This window comes from Nelumbo lutea, chromosome 5, assembly GCF_056320005.1.
Source record: "Nelumbo lutea isolate HS-2025 chromosome 5, American lotus-T2T, whole genome shotgun sequence".
In the NCBI taxonomy this organism is placed as follows: Eukaryota; Viridiplantae; Streptophyta; class Magnoliopsida; order Proteales; family Nelumbonaceae; genus Nelumbo; species Nelumbo lutea.
This window is the reverse complement of record NC_142688.1, coordinates 5,177,189-5,196,745: the sequence shown is the minus strand read 5'-3', so window position 1 is coordinate 5,196,745 and position 19,557 is coordinate 5,177,189. Positions and strand designations below refer to the sequence as shown.

Below are 19,557 nucleotides of genomic sequence, written 5' to 3'. Positions count from 1 at the left end.
AAACCCTTTTGAATATATGTTTGATTGACTGCAATTATAGGACCCCTCCCCATTCTAGATCGTAGACAACATTGATGCTTTCAGGAGATCAAGCTCGTTTTTTATTGGTCAAAGTCTTTCTCCTATCTTTTCTTATCTACATAATAAATGGTTTTTCCTTAATTTGTGGTAGTTTCAAGTAGGGTTGTCGAACTGAACCAGTAGTACTATTTTTTAGAAAATTGGTAATTGAAATTGAACCAAAGCCGATCAATTAACTACCGGTTTAATTTGTCAAAATATACAATAAAAACTAGAAATGCATATAAAATATTATATTATAAATAAATAAATAATATATTATAAAAAAAAATATATTAATATTTATATAATACATATATATATTTATTTATATAATATACAAATAATATAAACATATATGAAAAATAGATATAATATACATAAATGCATCTATATCGGTCATTTCGATTAACCGTTTGCTTTTTATATTGGTTAACCAAAACCGATTTGATACCTTCTATTTTTTAAAATACTAAACTTAAAATGAACCGATTAATATACATAAATGAAAATATTATTTCCTTTTTCTATTTCTTACTTTATTTTTTTCTTTTCTTTTGGCTTGGTAAGAAGGCACAAATGAAGTTTTGATGGTTAAAGCGAAACACCCCATACTACAGGGGTGTATACGACGTTTACCATTTTTATGCTAAGGCGTGTGTTCTGACCGTTTGATTGGCATCTGAATGGTTTTAAATGGATTCTAGCTCGACGGTTGATAGCTCGTTCAGTGCAGCACGTGCAGTTTAAAACATTTTCCCATTTCTCGCACGACACCTGGATTGAAGAAGATTGCGTCAGGAGTGAGACCCCAACGGCCACATATAAATATTTCAACTAAAAAAAACCCGGAGACCATCTCGTTTCAGCTGTGCCTCCCGTAGAAAACCCTACTGCTCTTTGATTCGCTGTTACTGCAACCCCTGTAAGGTTTCTGGTGACGGATCCGTTCCCTTCCAAGGTATGTGGTTTCAACTTTTTATTTCATTGCATTCATTTTGATTTTTCATCGTTCTTCTAAATTTAGGGTTTTTTCAACTTCAGTGTTCTATTGTATTTGTTCTCATTGTTTTCTCTTTCCCGGTTCTCGCTGTAACTAATTTGCTCATCTTCTGTTTTCAGAAACCCTACTTTCCGTACCTTTTATTTTGGGTTTTGTCTTCGTTTCACTTCCTTTAATCGGTTGTTCTTTTTCTTTTGTTCGTATTTTTGCCTACTATAAATATGTTTATCTTAGCCTAATCAAATGCATTGGTAAAACACACGACACTTTTTCTCTGAGTGGTAATTGTGATGATTTTTGAGCCCGAAGGGGTATTACCTCAACCTGGTTTTACCATTATGCTTATTGAGTCTAGGTTTTCTTCATTGTTATTTTGAATCAGAGAGACGTATTATCCAGAAGCTATATGTTTAATGTTGCTTCTAATAAGTTTGGCTTGTATTGGTTGCAGGGACTGGTGCTACAGATTTACAATATATTTTACAAGCATGTCTTTGCAGTTGACGCCTTCCAAAAGACCATTGGATCGCAACCCTTTGGAGCCTAACGGAAAGGGAAAATGGCAGAAGTCCACGGGTTTTCAACCGCAACACCAATTACTGAAAATACCCCCTGGTACTACTGTTTTTCGTGTGCTATGTCCTGCTTCCAAGACTGGTGGTGTGATCGGCAAAGGTGGTACTGTCGTATCGCAAATACGCCAGGAAACTGGAGCAAAGGTTAGAATTGAGGAAATTGTTCCTGGGTGTGATGAAAGAGTGATTGTTATTTCAGAACCCGAAAAAGAAACAGAAGCTGGTAATGAGCAGAGCAAAGTAGATGGTGGTGAAGAGAACAATGAGGCTGACGAGAGTGATGATACAAAGGAACAAGATGATAACAATGAAGATAAAGAATCTGCTCCAGGGGAAGACTTACAATCTGATAAAACAAAATCTGCTATGCAAAAGGCCCTCTTTCTCGTTTTTGAAAGGATGTTTGAAGGAGAACCTGGGACTGATGGAGGTGATGATGAAAGTAAGAAGTCTTCGTCAGTTGTTGTTAGGTTACTTGTGCTCTCTAGCCAAGTTGGGTGTCTACTGGGAAAAGGTGGAAGCGTCGTCAAGCAAATGTCAGCAGAAAGTGGGGCACAAATCCGGATTCTTCCTAGAGACAAACTTCCTTCATGTGCAACCCCCTTTGATGAATTGGTCCAGGTAACAGGCAACTCATTTAGTTATATCTGTCTTCATCTTCTTTCTTCTGCTCTTTGGTTTCGTAGAATGTTACTGATATCACAGGTTTTGTCTTTGCCCATATAATCACAATTATATGAACATAAACTGTTTTTAATTTTTATTCTTTTGGTGCTAATATGGGGAGGGTTATATGGTGTCATGTCTTGTCCTTTTTGTGGTTTAAGGGTTCTGTGACGAACAAGCTCTTGACTTAAGGAACACCTTTATCCTATTTACTACAGCATATGTTGTTCCTATACCTTTGAAATTTGTGGCATTCATGTATTTTTCAATTCTTCTCCTACCTTTTCAATTGAGGATTATATTGGAGAAGCAGATATTGGTTTTGCTTGTTGACTTGTTCTTCAGGAAGGCTATTCATATTCTCCATGTGATTGCTGTTTGTTAATCCATGGTAGTCCTTATTCTTGCCCATGGTAATTAATAGGCCTATCTTATTTATTTCTTGGTATACTCTTATGGCGTTCTTCTTCATAACACATAAAATTTGGCTGACCAGCATAGCACATTGCAGCTCACAGGGGGACTGGATGCAGTTAAGAAGGCTCTTCAATCTGTTTCTAAACAGCTCTTGGAAAATCCTCCTCGTGATCGTGACTCTTTTCCTGCAGGCAAATCTATTGGGCCCTCATCTCATCCATTTGGTCCTTCTATTCCAAAGCCAGAAGCATATTCACTGCCTAAGTTCGTTTTTCCTTCTCAGGGAGCATCTTTTGCTACTAGCCCTCATGACGCTCCCGATTACCGTTCAGCTTTTCCACCTCCAATTCCTAAATTCCATGATAATGTTATTTCAAGTGGAATGAAAGCTTCCCAGGAAATGCTAACCTTCAGGTTATTGTGTCACAACGAGGTGGTAGGAGGTGTAATAGGGAAGGCAGGATCCATTGTGAAGACAATTCATAAGGAAACAGGCTGTGATATTAGGGTTCTTGATGGTGTTCCTGATACGGAGGATCGGGTCATTGTTATAACTGGTTCAGCGGTAATGCTTACAGTCTTTGTAGATGTCTTATGATTTTTTTATGTCATTTTCATTCTCATTTTTTCTTAAATGTTGGCTGCATTGGAAAGGAGTGAGAATTCTGACAGAACAGGTTGACTAATGCAGAGCCCTGATGAGAGAATTTCTCCTGTGCAAGATGCAGTCCTTCGTGTACAGACCAGGATTGTCAGAGCTATACCTGTACCTGATGGCAAGGAGAAACCTGTGATAGCCAGACTTCTTGTCTCATCCAGTCAGATTGGTTGCCTTCTTGGAATGGGTGGCTCCATCATAGCTGAAATGAGGAAGTTATCTGGGGCTCAGATTCGTATATTGGGGAAGGATCAGATTCCAAAATGTGCTGGAGAAAATGAAGAAGTGGTTCAGGTGTGTTCCCTGTGCATCTGTGCACTATTGTGCTGGCATCTTTGTATATGTCAAGATTGAAAATCTTGGCCACACAAAGTTGTCTTTCTTTCAGATTTCATTTTATGTTAGAGGATGTTTCTGTTAAACAAGACAACAATTTATCTACATCTTAAAAGGCTTAGTTCAGTTGGCGAGTCATGCTACCTTTGGTGTCTAAGAAGCCATGTTACAATAAGACCTTTGGTAGATATGATTGTTCTGTTTATGACTACATGTCTTCGCCTTTTCTATCTCTGATCATGAAATCCTTCACAGATTACAGGAGAGTTCGAGGCTGTTCAAGAAGCACTTTTGCAGATAACTAGTAGGTTGCAGCATCATCATTTTCGTGATGCATTTTCTTCAATTAACTATCCTGCGCATCCTGTATTTTCGGATCAAGTACCTCCATTTCCTTCATACACGGGGAGGAGGGAACCTTCGCCCACTAGAATGTTGCCAAATTTGGGGCCATCATTTGCTAAGTTTGATTCTGTTGGTGGCTTGCCTCCTCATCTTCTTCATCAGCATGATGATCGTTCTAGCTTTGTTCACAGTGTTCACAGACCAGGCATCTCCCCTCATGGTTCTGAAAGAATGACATCTTCAGTGCCATGGGGTCCTCAGGTACCATTTATTTTCTTGGTAGTAATAATCCCAGTTTATGCTATAAAAGAAATTCTGTATTTTTTTCTTGATCAAAAGTTTTTCTGTTTCTTTGCCATCTACTACTGGTCTAATTGTAGATATTGCTTACACAATTCACTTTATTTAAAATATTCCTTTTATAAAATAGAATAATCTACTTTCTCTTGACTGGTTATACTTGGCTTCTAGCATTGACATCAAATGATCAAAAGCATCAGTATGTTGACAGATTAGACTCTTCGTCAACTGTAAACCTGTAAAAGTGACTGGTTCCCAAATCCCAGGTCACTGGTTAGATCATGGTCTAACCGTGGTTTAATGTTAACCTCATTAATATAATAAACATAAAAAAACAGTAAAAGTGCCTATATATTTGGTTGGAGAAACTATTTAGGGGAGGGGGATTTAGTTGGATTCTGGGAGAGAGAATAACAGCTAAGAGGAAGTTTGGGTGGGGGAGGGAAATAAGGAAATTGGTTAGGGTAGATAGAGGATTTGGAGGGAGATAGTGGAGGTAACATTATGAGAGAATTGGTTTTTGAGCAATTGGAAAATTTGGATTTCTTAAAAATCGTGAAGCCTGCTGGGTCCCTTTTTGAATGGTCCAATCTGAGTCTGACAACATTATGCAAATAAGCATTTTTATTGCCCAATTGAAATAATGACCAATGCAAAATAGCAACTAATGAAATGATTACAGTGACAGATGAGATCATAACCACAAGTGAAAAGGTCTTGAGAAGATCAATACCACAGGTCTTTATAAAACATTGAGATGCTTAATATTACTCTTACTATGTAAACCCAATGACAGCCAACAAACTTTTTTCCAGGTGCAAGAAGATCTAGGTTTCATGTACCATTTTGGTGTAGACATCTCTTCCATTGCTGTCCTCTAACTAGAGTTAAAAAATGGTTTTTTGCATGGACTCAGGAATAAAGGCTGTGGTCTAAGAACAGATGATAGGCTTCTACTAATCTTGTACTCTGTAGAATTCCATAACCACTTCATAATTTGGGAGTCTTCTTGTACCCACTCAGAGTAGATTGAACCTTCAGATTCTGGTTTCCTTGTCGACCAAGTGCTAACCTTGTCTTTGACTGATAGAAAAACTAAAGTAGGTTTTTTTTTTTGGATCAGTAGAAAGCTTAAATAGATTTTACTCGAACAAAATAGTTACATCCTTTCACTTTTACTGATGTGATTTTGGATGGGCTTGAAATCACAAGGCAGCATGACTGGATGCTTTAATTCCATGTCTTCTCTGGACAGTTAATTAAATACTCAGAGTAATAGAAACACGAACAAGTTATACTTTTTTCATAGCTATCAAGCAATCACAATTGCAAGTCAGATCACTATTCAGCATAGAAAAGACATTCACCAACCTGTTTGGAGGGTGAAACAACAGCTCACATGAACTGAACAATAGCCTTTCACACACCTCTAGCCCTGGATTTTCAACACGACTATTGACTCAGGAGCAGCATACCACATACAACTTATCACTCCTTATTTGCATATAACAAAATGAGGGAGAAAGCTTAAATACTATCACTTCAGAAAACAAAAGAGTGGTTAGAATCAATCAAAGCTGAATTGCTTCTTAGAGTCTCTTAAAAGAAAAGGAGAAGGCTGGAAACATTAATTGAAGAGAGAAGATGCCCCAATCAATATTATGGTTGCCCTGATACCATGTACAGAACCTGTTACTGGTGCATGTAATAGCAAAAAAGAGTGAAGCTGAAGACAAAAAAGAGAATGGAACTAGATAGAAGGAGGTCTGGTGATTGGAGAGAAATATTCACTTTCCAATACCCCAATCTTCTTAAGAGATGAAAAAGAAAGCCCAGTCTAGCACTCAAGGCCTCAACCTTTGTTTACTAATAAACAGGACTTCTCAAATTTCCCCATTTAAGTTATAAAAACAATACAGACTATGCATATCCTCTTTTAACTGCACTAGACCCAGGCATGAATAAGAAAGAACAAAGCAGAATACAAAATACAAGTGCTCCTTGAACATTTTATGTAGGGGCAGATTGTGAAGTTCTTTTACATTTGATTGCATTTAATTGTTTCTCTCTCTCAAAACTGTTTCACCTAATTAACTGGCTTGTAGGGATTGGCTGATGGTGGAGGCCTGAGGGGTGTTCCAGATTATGCAGGAGGAGCCCCAAGAAGAATTGGAGGATTTGGAGGGTGATTATTTTTATTCTTTTCATCCTCTTGTTTTGCAAACTTCATAAGAACTAAATTGTTCTCACTCTATGCCTGTGGTTCTTTTATACTTTGTGTAGTGGAAGCCAACCTGCTGTAATAACGAGTACAACTGTGGAAGTTGTTGTTCCTCGGTCTCTTGTTCCTACGATTTATGGAGAGGATGGAGGCTGTTTGAAGCAAATACGCCAGGTTTCTTCTTTCTCATTATAGCTGTGGCCTATCTATATACTATATTATTTATAGTTCCATACTAATCAGCTTTTTTTTTTTTTCCAGATATCCGGTGCAAAAATTACCATCACCGAGCCTAGACCTGGAGATACAGAAACTGTGATTATAATATCTGGAACACCTGAACAGACACATGCTGCACAGAGTCTCCTTCAAGCTTTTGTAATGTGTGGTCCAGATTCTCCTTGATCAGTGAGGTAATATTCATGGGTCTGTCATTTTGTTAGCCTATTTGTTATTGAACACAATTATCTATTCAGCAAGCAAATTTGTTCTCACTGGTGCTACGAGACACAAGTAAATGCTCCCATTATTTGAAAGCTTCACTTTTGAGATTTGAATGGAAAGAATCTAATAATTGGTACTTCATTTTTGCTGTTTGCAACTTTACCCCTCAGCAGAAGATCGAGAAGATTGAAGAATGCAAAATTATATTTTGCAGTTTTGGGATCATGACAAAACTCAGTGGAACTTTATTAGGGAGTAGGGACAAATTTCCAACTTTGCAGATTCATCAGACCATTCATGGAAAGAATGTTGAATTTTGATTGAAGAGTTGTCTGAGCAACCAAATTGTACTACTGATTCCATTGAATGTGAAAAATATAAATGCTTTTATGTACATTTGAGCAAAGTTGTTTTCAAGTTCCAAGGAGAATTGCTTTTATTATGCTGACCGTTTTTTACGGAAAATTCATATGTGAGACCAAATTTGGAAATTTATCTAACATATCCATTGCAAACTTTTAAGTAACTAAGTTATAAATAATAGTTATTAGCAGAATCAGGGGAAAGACTGACTGTTCTGCATACTTATTGCTGTTTAAGGGAAATTGTGTTTTTCTAGGGAGAGAAGTAGTTGATTTACACCTAAGTACTTTGTATTACATCACAAATTTGATTACATCACAAATTTGAAGGTGAGGTGTTGACGATTGCTTCTTCATGTCAAACAATCTGACAGTGTAGCTTTCTATGGGCTCTTGTGCTTCTCCCATTTTCAGTAGGAAAAAAAATGGAAAAATGATAATTTCAAAATTGTAGCTTTTCATTTATTTTACTAAACAAGTGAAATTGAAGATGATTTCCTTATCTATATTTGCTACTTTAGTCAGTAGATCTTTTTTTTATTGTGGTTTTACATTACAATTTGGGTTTACACATTTTTTTTTCAAAACATGCTATATTTTTTTAGGGTATAATGAGTTAATATTTTGCATTATTATTTTTGCATCTCATCTTCTAACAATAATATTCTGGTTGTACACATATTTTTTTGCTTTATTTGCTTAGAAAATTTATGCTATTCTTCTTTATCTCATGACTTAATTATAAATAGTTGTGATATTTCTCTTAGCATGTTATGGAGGTAAGTTTTCCTTGGGAAACATTTTGCTCTATTTTATTAGTATCCAGTTTCTCACACTTTCTTGAATCTCTTGTATTTTTCTGCTTTTCTCATCCTTAGGTTATTGTTAGGTGGCAAGGATGTTAAGCAATCAAGTGTCTATGGGTTTCTGGCATATAAACATCTAGAAATTAGTATTACATAAGGGTGCAACCATAATGATATTTTAAAGTGCATAAATGGTAAATCCAAAGATATGGTAAAATAAGAAACCTAAAGGAAAAAGTTGAAAAAATCAAATGGTTGCACCCTAATTTTGATTTGTCCTTTCGCAAGATTCATGTTTAACTGTCTTAGATGCCAAATATTTTGTTGACTTCAGCTTGGAGTGTGTTACAATAAAATCATTATCAGCATGTTACAAAAAAGTGTTACAGAAGGTGCCAAGTGTTGGCAAAGCTGGGCCCATTATCTCTGGTATCTGGGTACTCATCTGAACTCAACCTTAATTCTAACTATTCGGGGTTGGCTGTCTGGGTAGCACTGAAAAATCTTTGCCTTAAATATCCTTCAAGTAAAGCTCCTCTTACCAAGAAAAGATCATTTAAACATTCTGTAGTTTCCATAGGTCCACAACTGCAATGTCTACTGAATGCTTTTTTTTATCGATATTGTTTATGTTACTTATTATTGTTTTTCTGATCTTGTTACGTCACTCAAAAACTCCCTTTTCAACAACAAAAAAGTAGACCTGGCAAAAAAGGTGATCCAACCCACGAACCTGACCCGACCCAACCCGAAAAGCAGGGAGAGTGTCATATCTAGCCATCCGAATGTGTGACTCGACCCAACCTGAAGCTGGTTTTATTCTTTGCTATTTAGTCTTTACTCTTCATTGTTTACTCTTTGAGATTTTGAATTTCAAATTTTTTATTTTATGTTTGGAATTTTAAAGTTAATTGCTTTAATTTTGGCATTTTCATATATTTTTGAAAGTCTAGTTATTTTTAGGGCTGACCTGAATTGACCTTTGGGTCAACCCTAACCTGAAGATTAGGGTTAGGCTCTACTATTTACTGACCCAAAACCAAAATTCAACCTGATCCAGTGATTTAAAAGGCATGCCTCAGGTGTGCCTAGGCACATTTTAGGCTATGCGCCTTGCCTAGGTCTTAGGCGCAGCCCTTTCAGTTGCGCCTTAGCCCAGGCGTGTGCCTTTTGAAAATTTCAGGCCTGGTGCTTTGTTCCCTGGATGGGCACCCTTTTGCTGAATTCAAGGCATTCAAGCTAGTTCCCTAGGCAGTGCCTTGACAACTCTGCATCTGAGCTTGCAGTAAGAAAATATTAAAAAGAAAACAGTGATATAGTTTACTACCAATAGAAAATAATGAATTAATGATTTAGTTTGCTTCTTAATATGTATTTGGCAGTCAAGAAACATGTCCAGAAAATGAGTGTGGTAGTGCGGGTGCTAAGATGGTTGAATGGAAAAACCAGAAAGGATAGGATCAGGAATGAAGTCATCTGTAGGAACCTGGGAGTTGCTCCAATAGGTGATAAAATGAGAGAATGTAGACTAAGATATGGTTTAGTCATGTGCATAGAGAACCATCAGCAGATCCAGTTAGAAGAAGTGATTTGTTACAAGTTGAAGGGTCTAGAGGGGCTAGGGGTAGACCAAAAAGGACTAGGATAAATGTAGTAAGAAATAATTGAAGCACTAATTATTTAACAGTGGATGTGGTTTTAAATATATTGGCTAAACAGGATTTCTGTTGCGGGCCCCCTATAGACTGATTAAGGCATGGATGTTGAGTTTGCTTCTTAATGTGTTATTTTGTCAGCATGGGATCAAGTCATATCATGCCACTTACTGTTTTACCTTAAGGAACACCAGACCTGTTATGCCCTGTGAATCTGTAGTGGTTCTTCAGAAGTACATTGTCCATGATAGCTTTGTGAAGTAACTCTATGTATCAACATATCCGTTATCATTTTCTGATTATTCTTTTATTCCTCTTTTCTGCAAGTTTAAAGTTCTGGTGGGTTTGTCTTTGTTTAAGTTTTCGAACATAGCCATTATTATTTGCCCAGTGCCTCTTGTACTTGGAATGACTTTTCATGAAGTTCTGATGGCGGCTGCAATATTACTCTGAAGGTGAGTTAACTAACTATTGTACATATTTTATTAGTTATGATCTCTGTACTTTTCAGTTGTCTACCTTATATTTCTTAAATAAGTCAAACATGGCACCTTTATAACAATGCACTTCAAGGCCTAAGCATGTCCAGGTGGGGGTTACTTGGCCATTTTGAATATGTTTATTTTTGATAATTTAGAATTTTTGGATATGTTAAATGCATTGGTTTTTATCCTAGGCAACTGCAATATAATGCTTATATATGTATGTTTGTTGCACCATATTTTTTTTTTCAGACAAGACATTCACATGCTCTTTATCTCAATTGGTTTTGTTAGAACAAGCACTGTTATGCTGTCCCTGCACTTTTTGTAACCATCTTGTGAGCTTCAGGTGAAAAAACATGCAACGTAGGTGCTTTTTCATGCACACACTTGCTTATAGTTTTTATCACAAGGACTAGACCTTATGATATATAAATATACCGTAGATGGATTTATTCAAAATGATAACCTAGGTGTATCTCCATCTGGAGACGACATGAGAGAACTAAGATGATTTGGGCATGTACAGTGAAGACTGGCTCCTATACTAATGAGAAGAAACGATCTGTTACAACTTACAAGTTGAAGGGTCTAGGGAGTCTATGAGAGGACTAAGAAGGACATGGGTTGATGTTGTGAAAAATGATTTAGGGGTCCATAATTTAACAATGAATATGACACTTAATAGAGCTGATTGGAGGGACAGGATCGATGCAGCTGCCCCATATAGTTTGGGCAGGACTTTGTTAAAGGCTAGATCTTTACTCTCCCTTAAATACATTTACTCACAAGTGAAAAAAGGAGGTATTCAAAAGGTTTACTACAAACTCGTGGTTCTTTTAATTACCCCACATTATGTTGGCACTTTCACCTAGTGGTTATTTTGAATTTTGGCTGAACTTGCATCATAAATAGGTTGATAGAAGAATACAATGGAGCCTTTTGGCCCCCTTAACAGTGTTGCTTTGTTGGGTTTCTGCATCACATTTCTTGCACTATATTTTTTCTAATAAAAAATCACATGTCAGTGAAATAAAGTTGTTTTGAATCCTTCTATTGGAGAACTGCTAATATGGCTTTCCCTGAAGCTTAGACTTTTCATTTGAAACTACTAGATTCCTAATTCATAGTTATACCTGCTTCATTCTTTGAGATCCACACCCACACAAATTTTTTGTATTCCTTTGTACTTGAGATATGAAGATTTTATTTTCATAAGACAATATAGAGTGATTTGAACTACAGATACGAAATTGCCAAGCATTCAAATCATAAAGCATATTTTTTCCTATCTTGTGATCACTTGTACCTCATCTATGCTCACTTTTTCCTATGTTTTTTTTTTTTCATGGTAAAAGTTCATCATTTGTGTCAGGCTTGTATCCATGGCTTAAATCTTAATCCTGGTACACATGTTTCATGTCAGACTCATACCAAAACCCTTTTTTGTGTAGTATATAACTATATAAGAAAATTTCACACTTATCATTGAATTCTTCTGGTCTCCTCTGGGAAAATTTGTTTATATAAAGTCTCCGGCTTTTTTTTGTATAAGAACATTCATATAAAATGAAAGGGTTTGTTCATGCATTCAAGGAAGTTTTCTCCTCCAACCATCTTTTTTTCATTTTGTTCTTTCCGCTTTTTTTCTGTACACCTCCTTTTTCGTCTATTTGACAGATATTAATAAATTCTTGTGATGTACACAAGTTGGTATTACAGCAAGTTCCAAAGATTCTTGGGTAGAACTAATGTAGGTTAGTAGGTCTAGGATCAAGGGATTGCGGGGGTTGTTAAAATTACTAATAGATATCATGGCACTCACCTGATTTTCAGAGGATTTCTCGGTAATTGTTCGCGATGTTTCTGGTGCATGAAAGCAATTTAGAGATCAATTGACATCTCATATATTTTTCTTGTGGATAATTGTAGTTTTGATGAATTCAAAAGATTTTGGAGAGTGCCTCTACTTGTTCTATTCTGGTACAGGATAGGTTTTCATTATATAGAGCCTTCAGCTTTTGATTGTATAATGTCTATTTTGGACTCCTTGTTTGCTAGAGAAGATGGGTTAATTTTAAGCTATTGCTGGATCAACATCTTATTTTGATTTCTCAGTTGTGTTGGAGACAATGTTTTAATAACTGATCCGGAAATGGAACTGCTTTTCCCTCCGGTTCCCTGGTCGTTCATTCAATCGTTTGGGTTGAGTGGGTCAAAAGAGCTTTGTTAAATCTATTAAGTCCTAACCTTTAGATTTGCATATTAGGTTAGGATTGAATATGTGCGTTAGAGATTGTGAGAAGTGGTTGAGATGTATGTGCTGTTAGAGTTGAGACTGTGAGCAGTGGTTGAAACAGCACCATTAACAATGGTTGAACAATTGCAACCAGGAGACTCTATTTTGTTAGTGAAGTGGTACTGTCACTGCATAAGTGGTGCTGTGGTGGTTGCTGCTGCAAACCCGCCCTTCAAGTGGTGTACCTGGTGGTAGCCATTGGCTGGTGTTGAGTTGCAGACTCCAAATTGAGTCCAGCTGCTGAGTTGTTGAGACTTGTGTCCTCTTTATTCTTGAGAAAGAAACCCTAAGCAAAACTGAAAGTTATGAGTTATCAAATAGGTTTTAGCCTTTTAGGATAAGACTGTCTTTTTTTAATTCTTTCATTTTGACTTTTTTATTTATTGAATCCGCTGCCTGGGTTGAATGGGTCGACTGCCCAGGTCAGTGGTTTTTGACTTTTTTTTTACCATTTAACAGTTTTGTTTTTTCCTTTTTTTCAGAAGAGCAGTTCAGGGCCAAAAAAGAATTGGTGATATGATCTTTTTCCTAGCTGAACAGTTTTCATCCAGGTCAACAACGATTTTAAAATCTCGGTTGGAGAGAGTCCAAATATATGGCACCAACTATTTAGTTGCGTGTGCATAGATTCTATAGTTCATAGTCATAAGAGGAGGCTTTTGATGCTTTAATCACCTTTTACAAATCATTCATCTTATGTTTACTTGCATCCAAGATTCCAACTCTATCAGTTGATCGTAGTGTTGAAGGAGGTAGCGTGTGACTTTTATAAGCAGCCTGAGCATTCTATATAAACTTGTTACAACCTTCATTAAAATCTATAGTTCTCAAGATTTGAATATTCTAATTGGTCCAAAGGTAATGTTGCTGCTTCCTACTAACAATGAATTTGGAATGTTGGATCCTCATCACTAGAAAATCTTTGCTTCACCTGTGACATTTGGTCTCCCATCTCTAGAGAGACTCTTGCTGTTGTTGGCGGAGTCGAACTACTGCAGCAGATATTTGAGCCAATTGATTAGCATTGTGGGAGAATCTTCTTATGTTGCTTCTACTTAATTTGCCCATCGGTAATTCTTTTGATGATTATTATCATCTTTCATAGTTGTGTTTGAGGTACCTCATTTAACATGACCATTACACTAACTGATCCTTACCCAGTATGATGATATTTGTAATAAAATCTTGGGGATTTTATAAGTTTCTCTACCTCATAAAATTTTATAGGTTTGTACAGCTGGGAACAGTGACAGGTGGGGCATTTTATCACAATACAAGGGGAGGGGGAGTACTGTTGAATAGTTGGGGGGGTTTGGGACAATACATTCAGAAAACCAATAAAAACTTGTGAGGGGGAGCAAACCATAAATTTCCCTTAAATATTTTATTCAAATATTGCTGTTGAATATTTTGAGAAAATCTAGCTCATGTTGTTTGTTGAGAGAATGAGGTAATCCTCATGAGTTTTTGTGCCGAGAGGGAATAGACATATCCTTGTTTCAAGGCCATACACCCACTTGAGGGATACTATCTGTATTGCTATTTACTTGATCATTATATTGGCATCTCATGGTCTTGTTTTAATTTAAATCTCCTTTCAGCTTCATACCCAAGGGTGAGTTGCTCCATTGAAAGTGTTTGGTTACCCATATTTTCTTCAAAATTTTTGCCCCGAAAGATAAAAGGAGTGACCTAAAAGTTGTTAAAATGTGTATTTCTTGGCTGTGCACAACATCAAAAAAGATGATGTTGTTTTGGTCCTATTATTTTTTATTTTTTTAGTTTTTTTTGGGTGTAATGTTTTGATCCTTCTATTGGGAGTTGGTTTATGTCAGTGGATATTATCTTCTTTTAGTCCGCACCGTATTTTTCCGACACTTTTTGCAAGGGGGAGATTGATGGTGCCCCCTTTCTAGAATGGTTCCATTCTTTATTCCTGTGTTGCTTATTGCTCCTAATGTCCTCGTGGTTCCTGATGGTCGGTTTTCTTCATCTTCTCTTCTTGGTGAGAGTCGATTAAGAGTTGCAGGTTTATCAAAAATGTGGAAAGGGTGTTGAGAAGCAGTCTTTACCACTTTCAGTTACCTCTGGAGTGCATGATGGTTAAGTCTGTCATAGTGATTTTAGTGGTCTCACTTTTTTTCTTTTGCTTTCAGAGTAGGAGATACACCTTTATTGTTCATTGTATTTTCCAACACTTGCTCTTATCAGCTTTTTGCAATTTGTCTTCTGTCCTCTGTTAGAAATATGTTAGAAGTCTTGTACAGACCTGATGGAAGTAATGCAAAGGAACCACTTGGATGGGGGCATCTTCAGGTATAGGGTTTTTTTTTTTGTTCAGCAAGTATAAGGCAATGCTTTAAAACCTGAACCAGTGGCTGACCTGGTTTTCTTCTTGGTAATGATTTATTAGTTTGATTGTCCAGGTTAGAGAGGTCATCTGTTTTATCAGTAAGATTAAATTTTACCCTAAAATATGTATTGTTGAAGATTAGAGAATGGGATAGAGAAAGTGAAAGAGGCAGTTGAGAAAGAATAAGTGGAAGAAGAATAGGAGGAAACTCATTTGATAGGGGTTTATTGGTCCAATGCTGCAGTTATCTGAGTCAACAACCTCCCATCCCTGGGATATTTTGGGGGGTCGGCCTGGCACAGCCCACAGACCGAGCCCATGCTGGGCCGGGCTGGGCCATGGGCCAGGCTGGGCTGTGGATTGGGCCAAAGTTATTTATTTAAAAAAAATGAAAAAAACTTAAAATTTTAATTTTATATGAATTTTGATGTATACAATTGCTTACATATACAATAATTAAATAAAATAGTATAGTAAAATTGAAAAGAATTGTTTCTTTTATTAATATTATATATATAAATATATAAAATTTATTTATTGGCCGTGCCGGGTGCAGGGTCAGCAATTGTGCAAGAAAAAAGTTATAATTATCCTGCCTAAAGTAGGGGTGATCATGGGTTTGGTAAGGGTATACAGCCCAGGCGCAGGGTCAGCTATTGTGCCTATGACAAATATTGCATAAACCAAAGCTGGGCCCGGGTTGGGTTAGCTTTGGGCCTGTAAATCAAGGTGGTGGGCTTAAACACATGGTGGTCAATAATGTGTAGAAGGCTTTGCAAGTATCTTAAAAACTCAACGAGTGTAAGATAATGAATTTTGTCTAAGTCCCACATTGCTCGTCAAATAGAATGAAGGCAATGTAGGAGAGTCAACCCTGGAGAACAATTAATTCTCTCCCATGTGAGTTTATTCATTATTCAATTCATGAATGTATATTATATGTTAAAGTATTTGTATATATATAATTAAATAGAATACATAATACAATACTTTATAATATAAAATTCAGCACTCTCAAACATGGGAATCCAACTGTACATATCAATGTCAGCTCCATGCTATGCGAATAGAGGTCAGGTCTCATATTAAACATCATCATCATCATTATCCATGCTTTATCCTTACTATACGTTGTCGGCTATATGAATCCTGTTTTGCCAATTTATTATTTTGAAAGCCATATCTACTGTTAAATTGTTAGTGTTTATATCATTTTTTATTGCTTCCCATGTGCTTTTCAGTCTATCCCTAGCCCTTCTGGTCCTTTACACTTGTAAAAAATCACTTATAATTATCCTAGGATCTTACATTTGATTTCATTTCTCAACCTATCCTTCGTAGTTTTCCACTTGCCCATCATAATATTCCATATATCATAGCTAGTCTTGCAATGTCTGTGGCCAATACTATTCTCATATTAAATATATTTATAGTATTATATATACTTTGGATTCGAGTTTCATCTTCACAAAGCTGGCCTCACATTTCTCATAGCCCCCTTGCAGCCGTCATTGGGAATCTCCCCATGAATAAAAACATACAAGTAGGGGAGATGATTCCATTGCACAACTGCAAGGTGCTATGAGGACGAAATTTGAATTCATTTATTGTGGGCTTAGCTAGATAGGGCCTAAGGTGATGGACCGACGCCCAGAATTTTTTGGCCGGTCTGAAAATGGATTCCCAATACCAGAGGTGGTGATGATATTGATATTGAAAAGTGGCTATCTACTTGTATTTTGACATGGATCAATGCCTATAGTGATGGTAGGATCTATTATAGATGGCATGCTCTCTACTCTGATGATGTGAACAGGTTGAAATTCTTGGTTGTAAGTTGGGTTTTTAATTTGTATTGTTATTTGGACTAGGTGGGAGAGCACAACATCCGGCTACACACGGGGAATGTGCTATCAGCCTGTTTGCATGCGCGCTCTAGAGTCCCCATCAGTAGCATATGGGCGATTCAACCTAAAGTTAGATGCATGAAAATTGTGTTTGGTTGGGTCATTTCCGCTTTGAGGTCGCATTGCTCAATAATCACCATGCCTAGATCCTATAAAACGCATCTAGAGAAAACGTCAGATGGGGTCTGGATCTGCTCGTCACAAAGCGCTTCTCACACCCACTTCAAATCTTGTTCTAGGCTTACATTCAGAACATTTCCTGAGCAATTTTCCATCAAGGTTTTAAGAAAGTCTAGAAACAAAACTGCTTTGATCATCGGTTTTGGAGCCAGTTGTTCAACTGTTAGTGTAATAGGGTTTTATCTTTGTTTTATGAGAAAAGAGAGAGAGAACTAGGTGATTGTTGGATGAGCACAACAACGGAAAGAAATAAAGTAAAGAAAGGAGATTAAGAAAAGCAAGGAAGGAGGGAAGGAAAGAAAGGAGGATGAGGGGGAGGCGATATTCACCTGTAATGGTGATGGTGACAACGTTGTCGATGGCGGCTTCTTTCTCAGATTTGAGATCTGAGATCTCGTCTCATTTCTCTTTTTCTCTGAGCTTAGATCTAAGATCTTAAATCTGAGATTTTAGATTTCAGTGATTCTCAGATGTGTAATTGTGTCTTAGTCCTCCCATCTCTTGGCCTCTTTTCTTTTCTGTAAAAAATAGAAAATAATTAAATGATTTTTATTAAACCGTGAAGGCGTGAACCACTGCCTAGGCTAAACTGTTTAGTGGTTTGACTGTCTTGGTCAATTGTTCTCTAACCAATGCAACGTTTTCTTTCAAAAGAGTAGTCCAGTCTAGAATGGACTTCGATGTATGACTGGTTATTTGGTCTAATGGTTTGGCCGTCTGCTCTGGTTCAATTTTTAACAGTGTTCCCAATAAACAGCCACGGTGGGATGCGAATGTGAGGTTTGTGTAAGGAGCACCCTTAGGAGCAGATACCAAATCTTTACGAAGCTGCTTTGGTGATAATTTGTCGTCCTGTGTCAATTCCATGCAAGGTTCAAAGTAATGATACGCCCATTGCGCTTCACTGTGGTCCAGTGTGGCATGTGCAGCACCCACTTGTGACTCAAAACTCAATACCCAGTTATAATGTGAATCCATCGCAATTACCTAGTCATCGATCTCGCAGAAACCATGCCTTCTCTGTTCACTCACCGTGGTATAGTTCTTTGTTTTAGTGCGAAGATATTGATAGAACATATAATTGTTGGGAGTTTTTTATTTGATTTTTTCTATTGATTAGAGATTCTTATATTCGACAAGCGGTCATGCCATTTGAACACTGCTTTGATAGTGTTGACTTGTATGTGTATATGGTTTTGGGTGCGAAGGGGCGCCAAGGTTTGGGAGAAGCTAAACAACCATTGTACTTCATTAAATTTTTTTTTTCTGTAATAATGAATATCTGCTCCTCCCATGTCCGTTGCCCGTTGTTAACAAGGACTTTCCAGTTACCATGTTAAGTCTCTTTGAGTGCTCTGATTTTATACCTATTCTTTTGCTCGTTTATTTGCTAATTGATTCCAGATATTGGGTTTGCCATTTCGCAAAATGCTATTTTAATCCAAGTAAATGACCTAATAAATGATTTGTTGCTGGAATCCAGTTTCAGCAGTTATGATAATTGCAATCATCACTGGGTCACCTCAGCTTCTATTGATTTATGTATTTGCTAATAGAAAGAAGATGTATGTAGGTTTCGAAGATCCGTAAGGTACAATCGGTTGTGGTGGTTTGCCCGGAGATTAGGTAAGGCAATGGGCAGGGAATCCGTACAAATTTCCCCCCAATTTCTCAAACACGTTCTGATCCAGACCCGTTAGACTCTTGGACCCAGATCGATTAATGATAGCACCAAATCTCTTTGTACTACTTTAAGTTAATATGCCATTTTTCCTTTTGTGTTATTTAATGGAATAAAATAGATTTTATTAACTTTTGTATTCATCAAAACAATCAATACATATATTTCATTGACAATTTCAATTAAAAATTAAAAGAAATAATATTTAAAATAAGCATTTTATAACTGAATGAAATAAACAATTTATCAAGTTTAAATTTAGAAATAAAACATTAATAATAGAATAATTATCTTAGTACTTAAAATTTATAACATTCATGATACCCTAAAGTCAAAACCTAAGCCTGTTTCAAACCCTATAAGGTTTTAATCTAAAATCTTAAACCCGTATCAAACCCTGTAGGATTTTGATAAACAGGTCCTAGTAGGGCTGGATACTTGAAAGTTCCCATGAAAATGTCATCCCTAACTGAGGTGGCCATGCTTCTCACCTTGGTGAACTCGTTGAAACTAAGGTCTTTATTAGAAACCTTGCGACATGAAGACTGGTTATTAGTACATTAGAGAGATTGCATCATTATATTGCATTTGCAAGATCTTCGTTCCACGACAGGGGCGGAGGCTAGGTGGTGGCAGAATTTAAAATCCCCACAGTTTCTATTTTCATCTTACTTAAATACACCCCACCCCCACCCCCCCGCCGCCCTTCAAGAAAAAAGTCCTTAACTCCGCCCCTTCTGCAATCCTATGATCCCCACTAAGAGGCTCCGGCGAGTTTGTTTGTGATGTTGAGATTCTTGCTACGCA

The 19,557-nt window shown here is 36.9% G+C and overlaps 1 protein-coding gene across 10 annotated transcripts; it reads left to right on the top strand.

Annotated features, from left to right (window-relative positions):
* Positions 1 to 837: 837 nt before the first annotated feature.
* LOC148849984 (RNA-binding KH domain-containing protein RCF3-like) lies at positions 838 to 18,218 on the top strand. Of its 10 annotated transcripts, none has more exons than XR_016099501.1 (10): positions 838 to 1,021; positions 1,515 to 2,259; positions 2,816 to 3,286; positions 3,413 to 3,673; positions 3,971 to 4,321; positions 6,466 to 6,545; positions 6,644 to 6,755; positions 6,843 to 6,994; positions 10,240 to 10,303; positions 16,854 to 17,626. XR_016099501.1 is itself a non-coding variant. In XM_088946116.1 (9 exons), exons 2-8 carry the CDS (start codon positions 1,552 to 1,554, stop codon positions 6,984 to 6,986), a joined length of 2,127 nt encoding a protein of 708 aa, XP_088802242.1. In that variant the 5' UTR covers positions 838 to 1,021; positions 1,515 to 1,551; the 3' UTR covers positions 6,987 to 6,994; positions 7,199 to 7,490. The 10 variants fall into 10 exon arrangements, 4 of the variants coding, with proteins under 4 accessions (XP_088802242.1, XP_088802243.1, XP_088802239.1 ...); XR_016099499.1 differs by lacking the exon at positions 16,854 to 17,626 and adding an exon at positions 13,112 to 13,483; XR_016099500.1 differs by lacking the exon at positions 16,854 to 17,626 and adding an exon at positions 13,112 to 13,483 and having other exon boundaries at positions 10,176 to 10,303.
* The last annotated feature ends 1,339 nt before the right edge of the window (positions 18,219 to 19,557 follow it).

What these genes read in the sequence shown, in the direction of transcription:
- LOC148849984 (XM_088946113.1), top strand. Translation starts at nt 1,552, where the DNA reads ATGTCTTTGCAGTTGACGCCTTCCAAAAGACCATTGGATCGCAACCCT. An exon ending in TTGTTATAACTGGTTCAGCG is followed by an intron (nt 3,287 to 3,412) that starts GTAATGCTTACA and finishes TGACTAATGCAG; the next exon opens with AGCCCTGATGAGAGAATTTC. An exon ending in AAAATGAAGAAGTGGTTCAG is followed by an intron (nt 3,674 to 3,970) that starts GTGTGTTCCCTG and finishes AATCCTTCACAG; the next exon opens with ATTACAGGAGAGTTCGAGGC.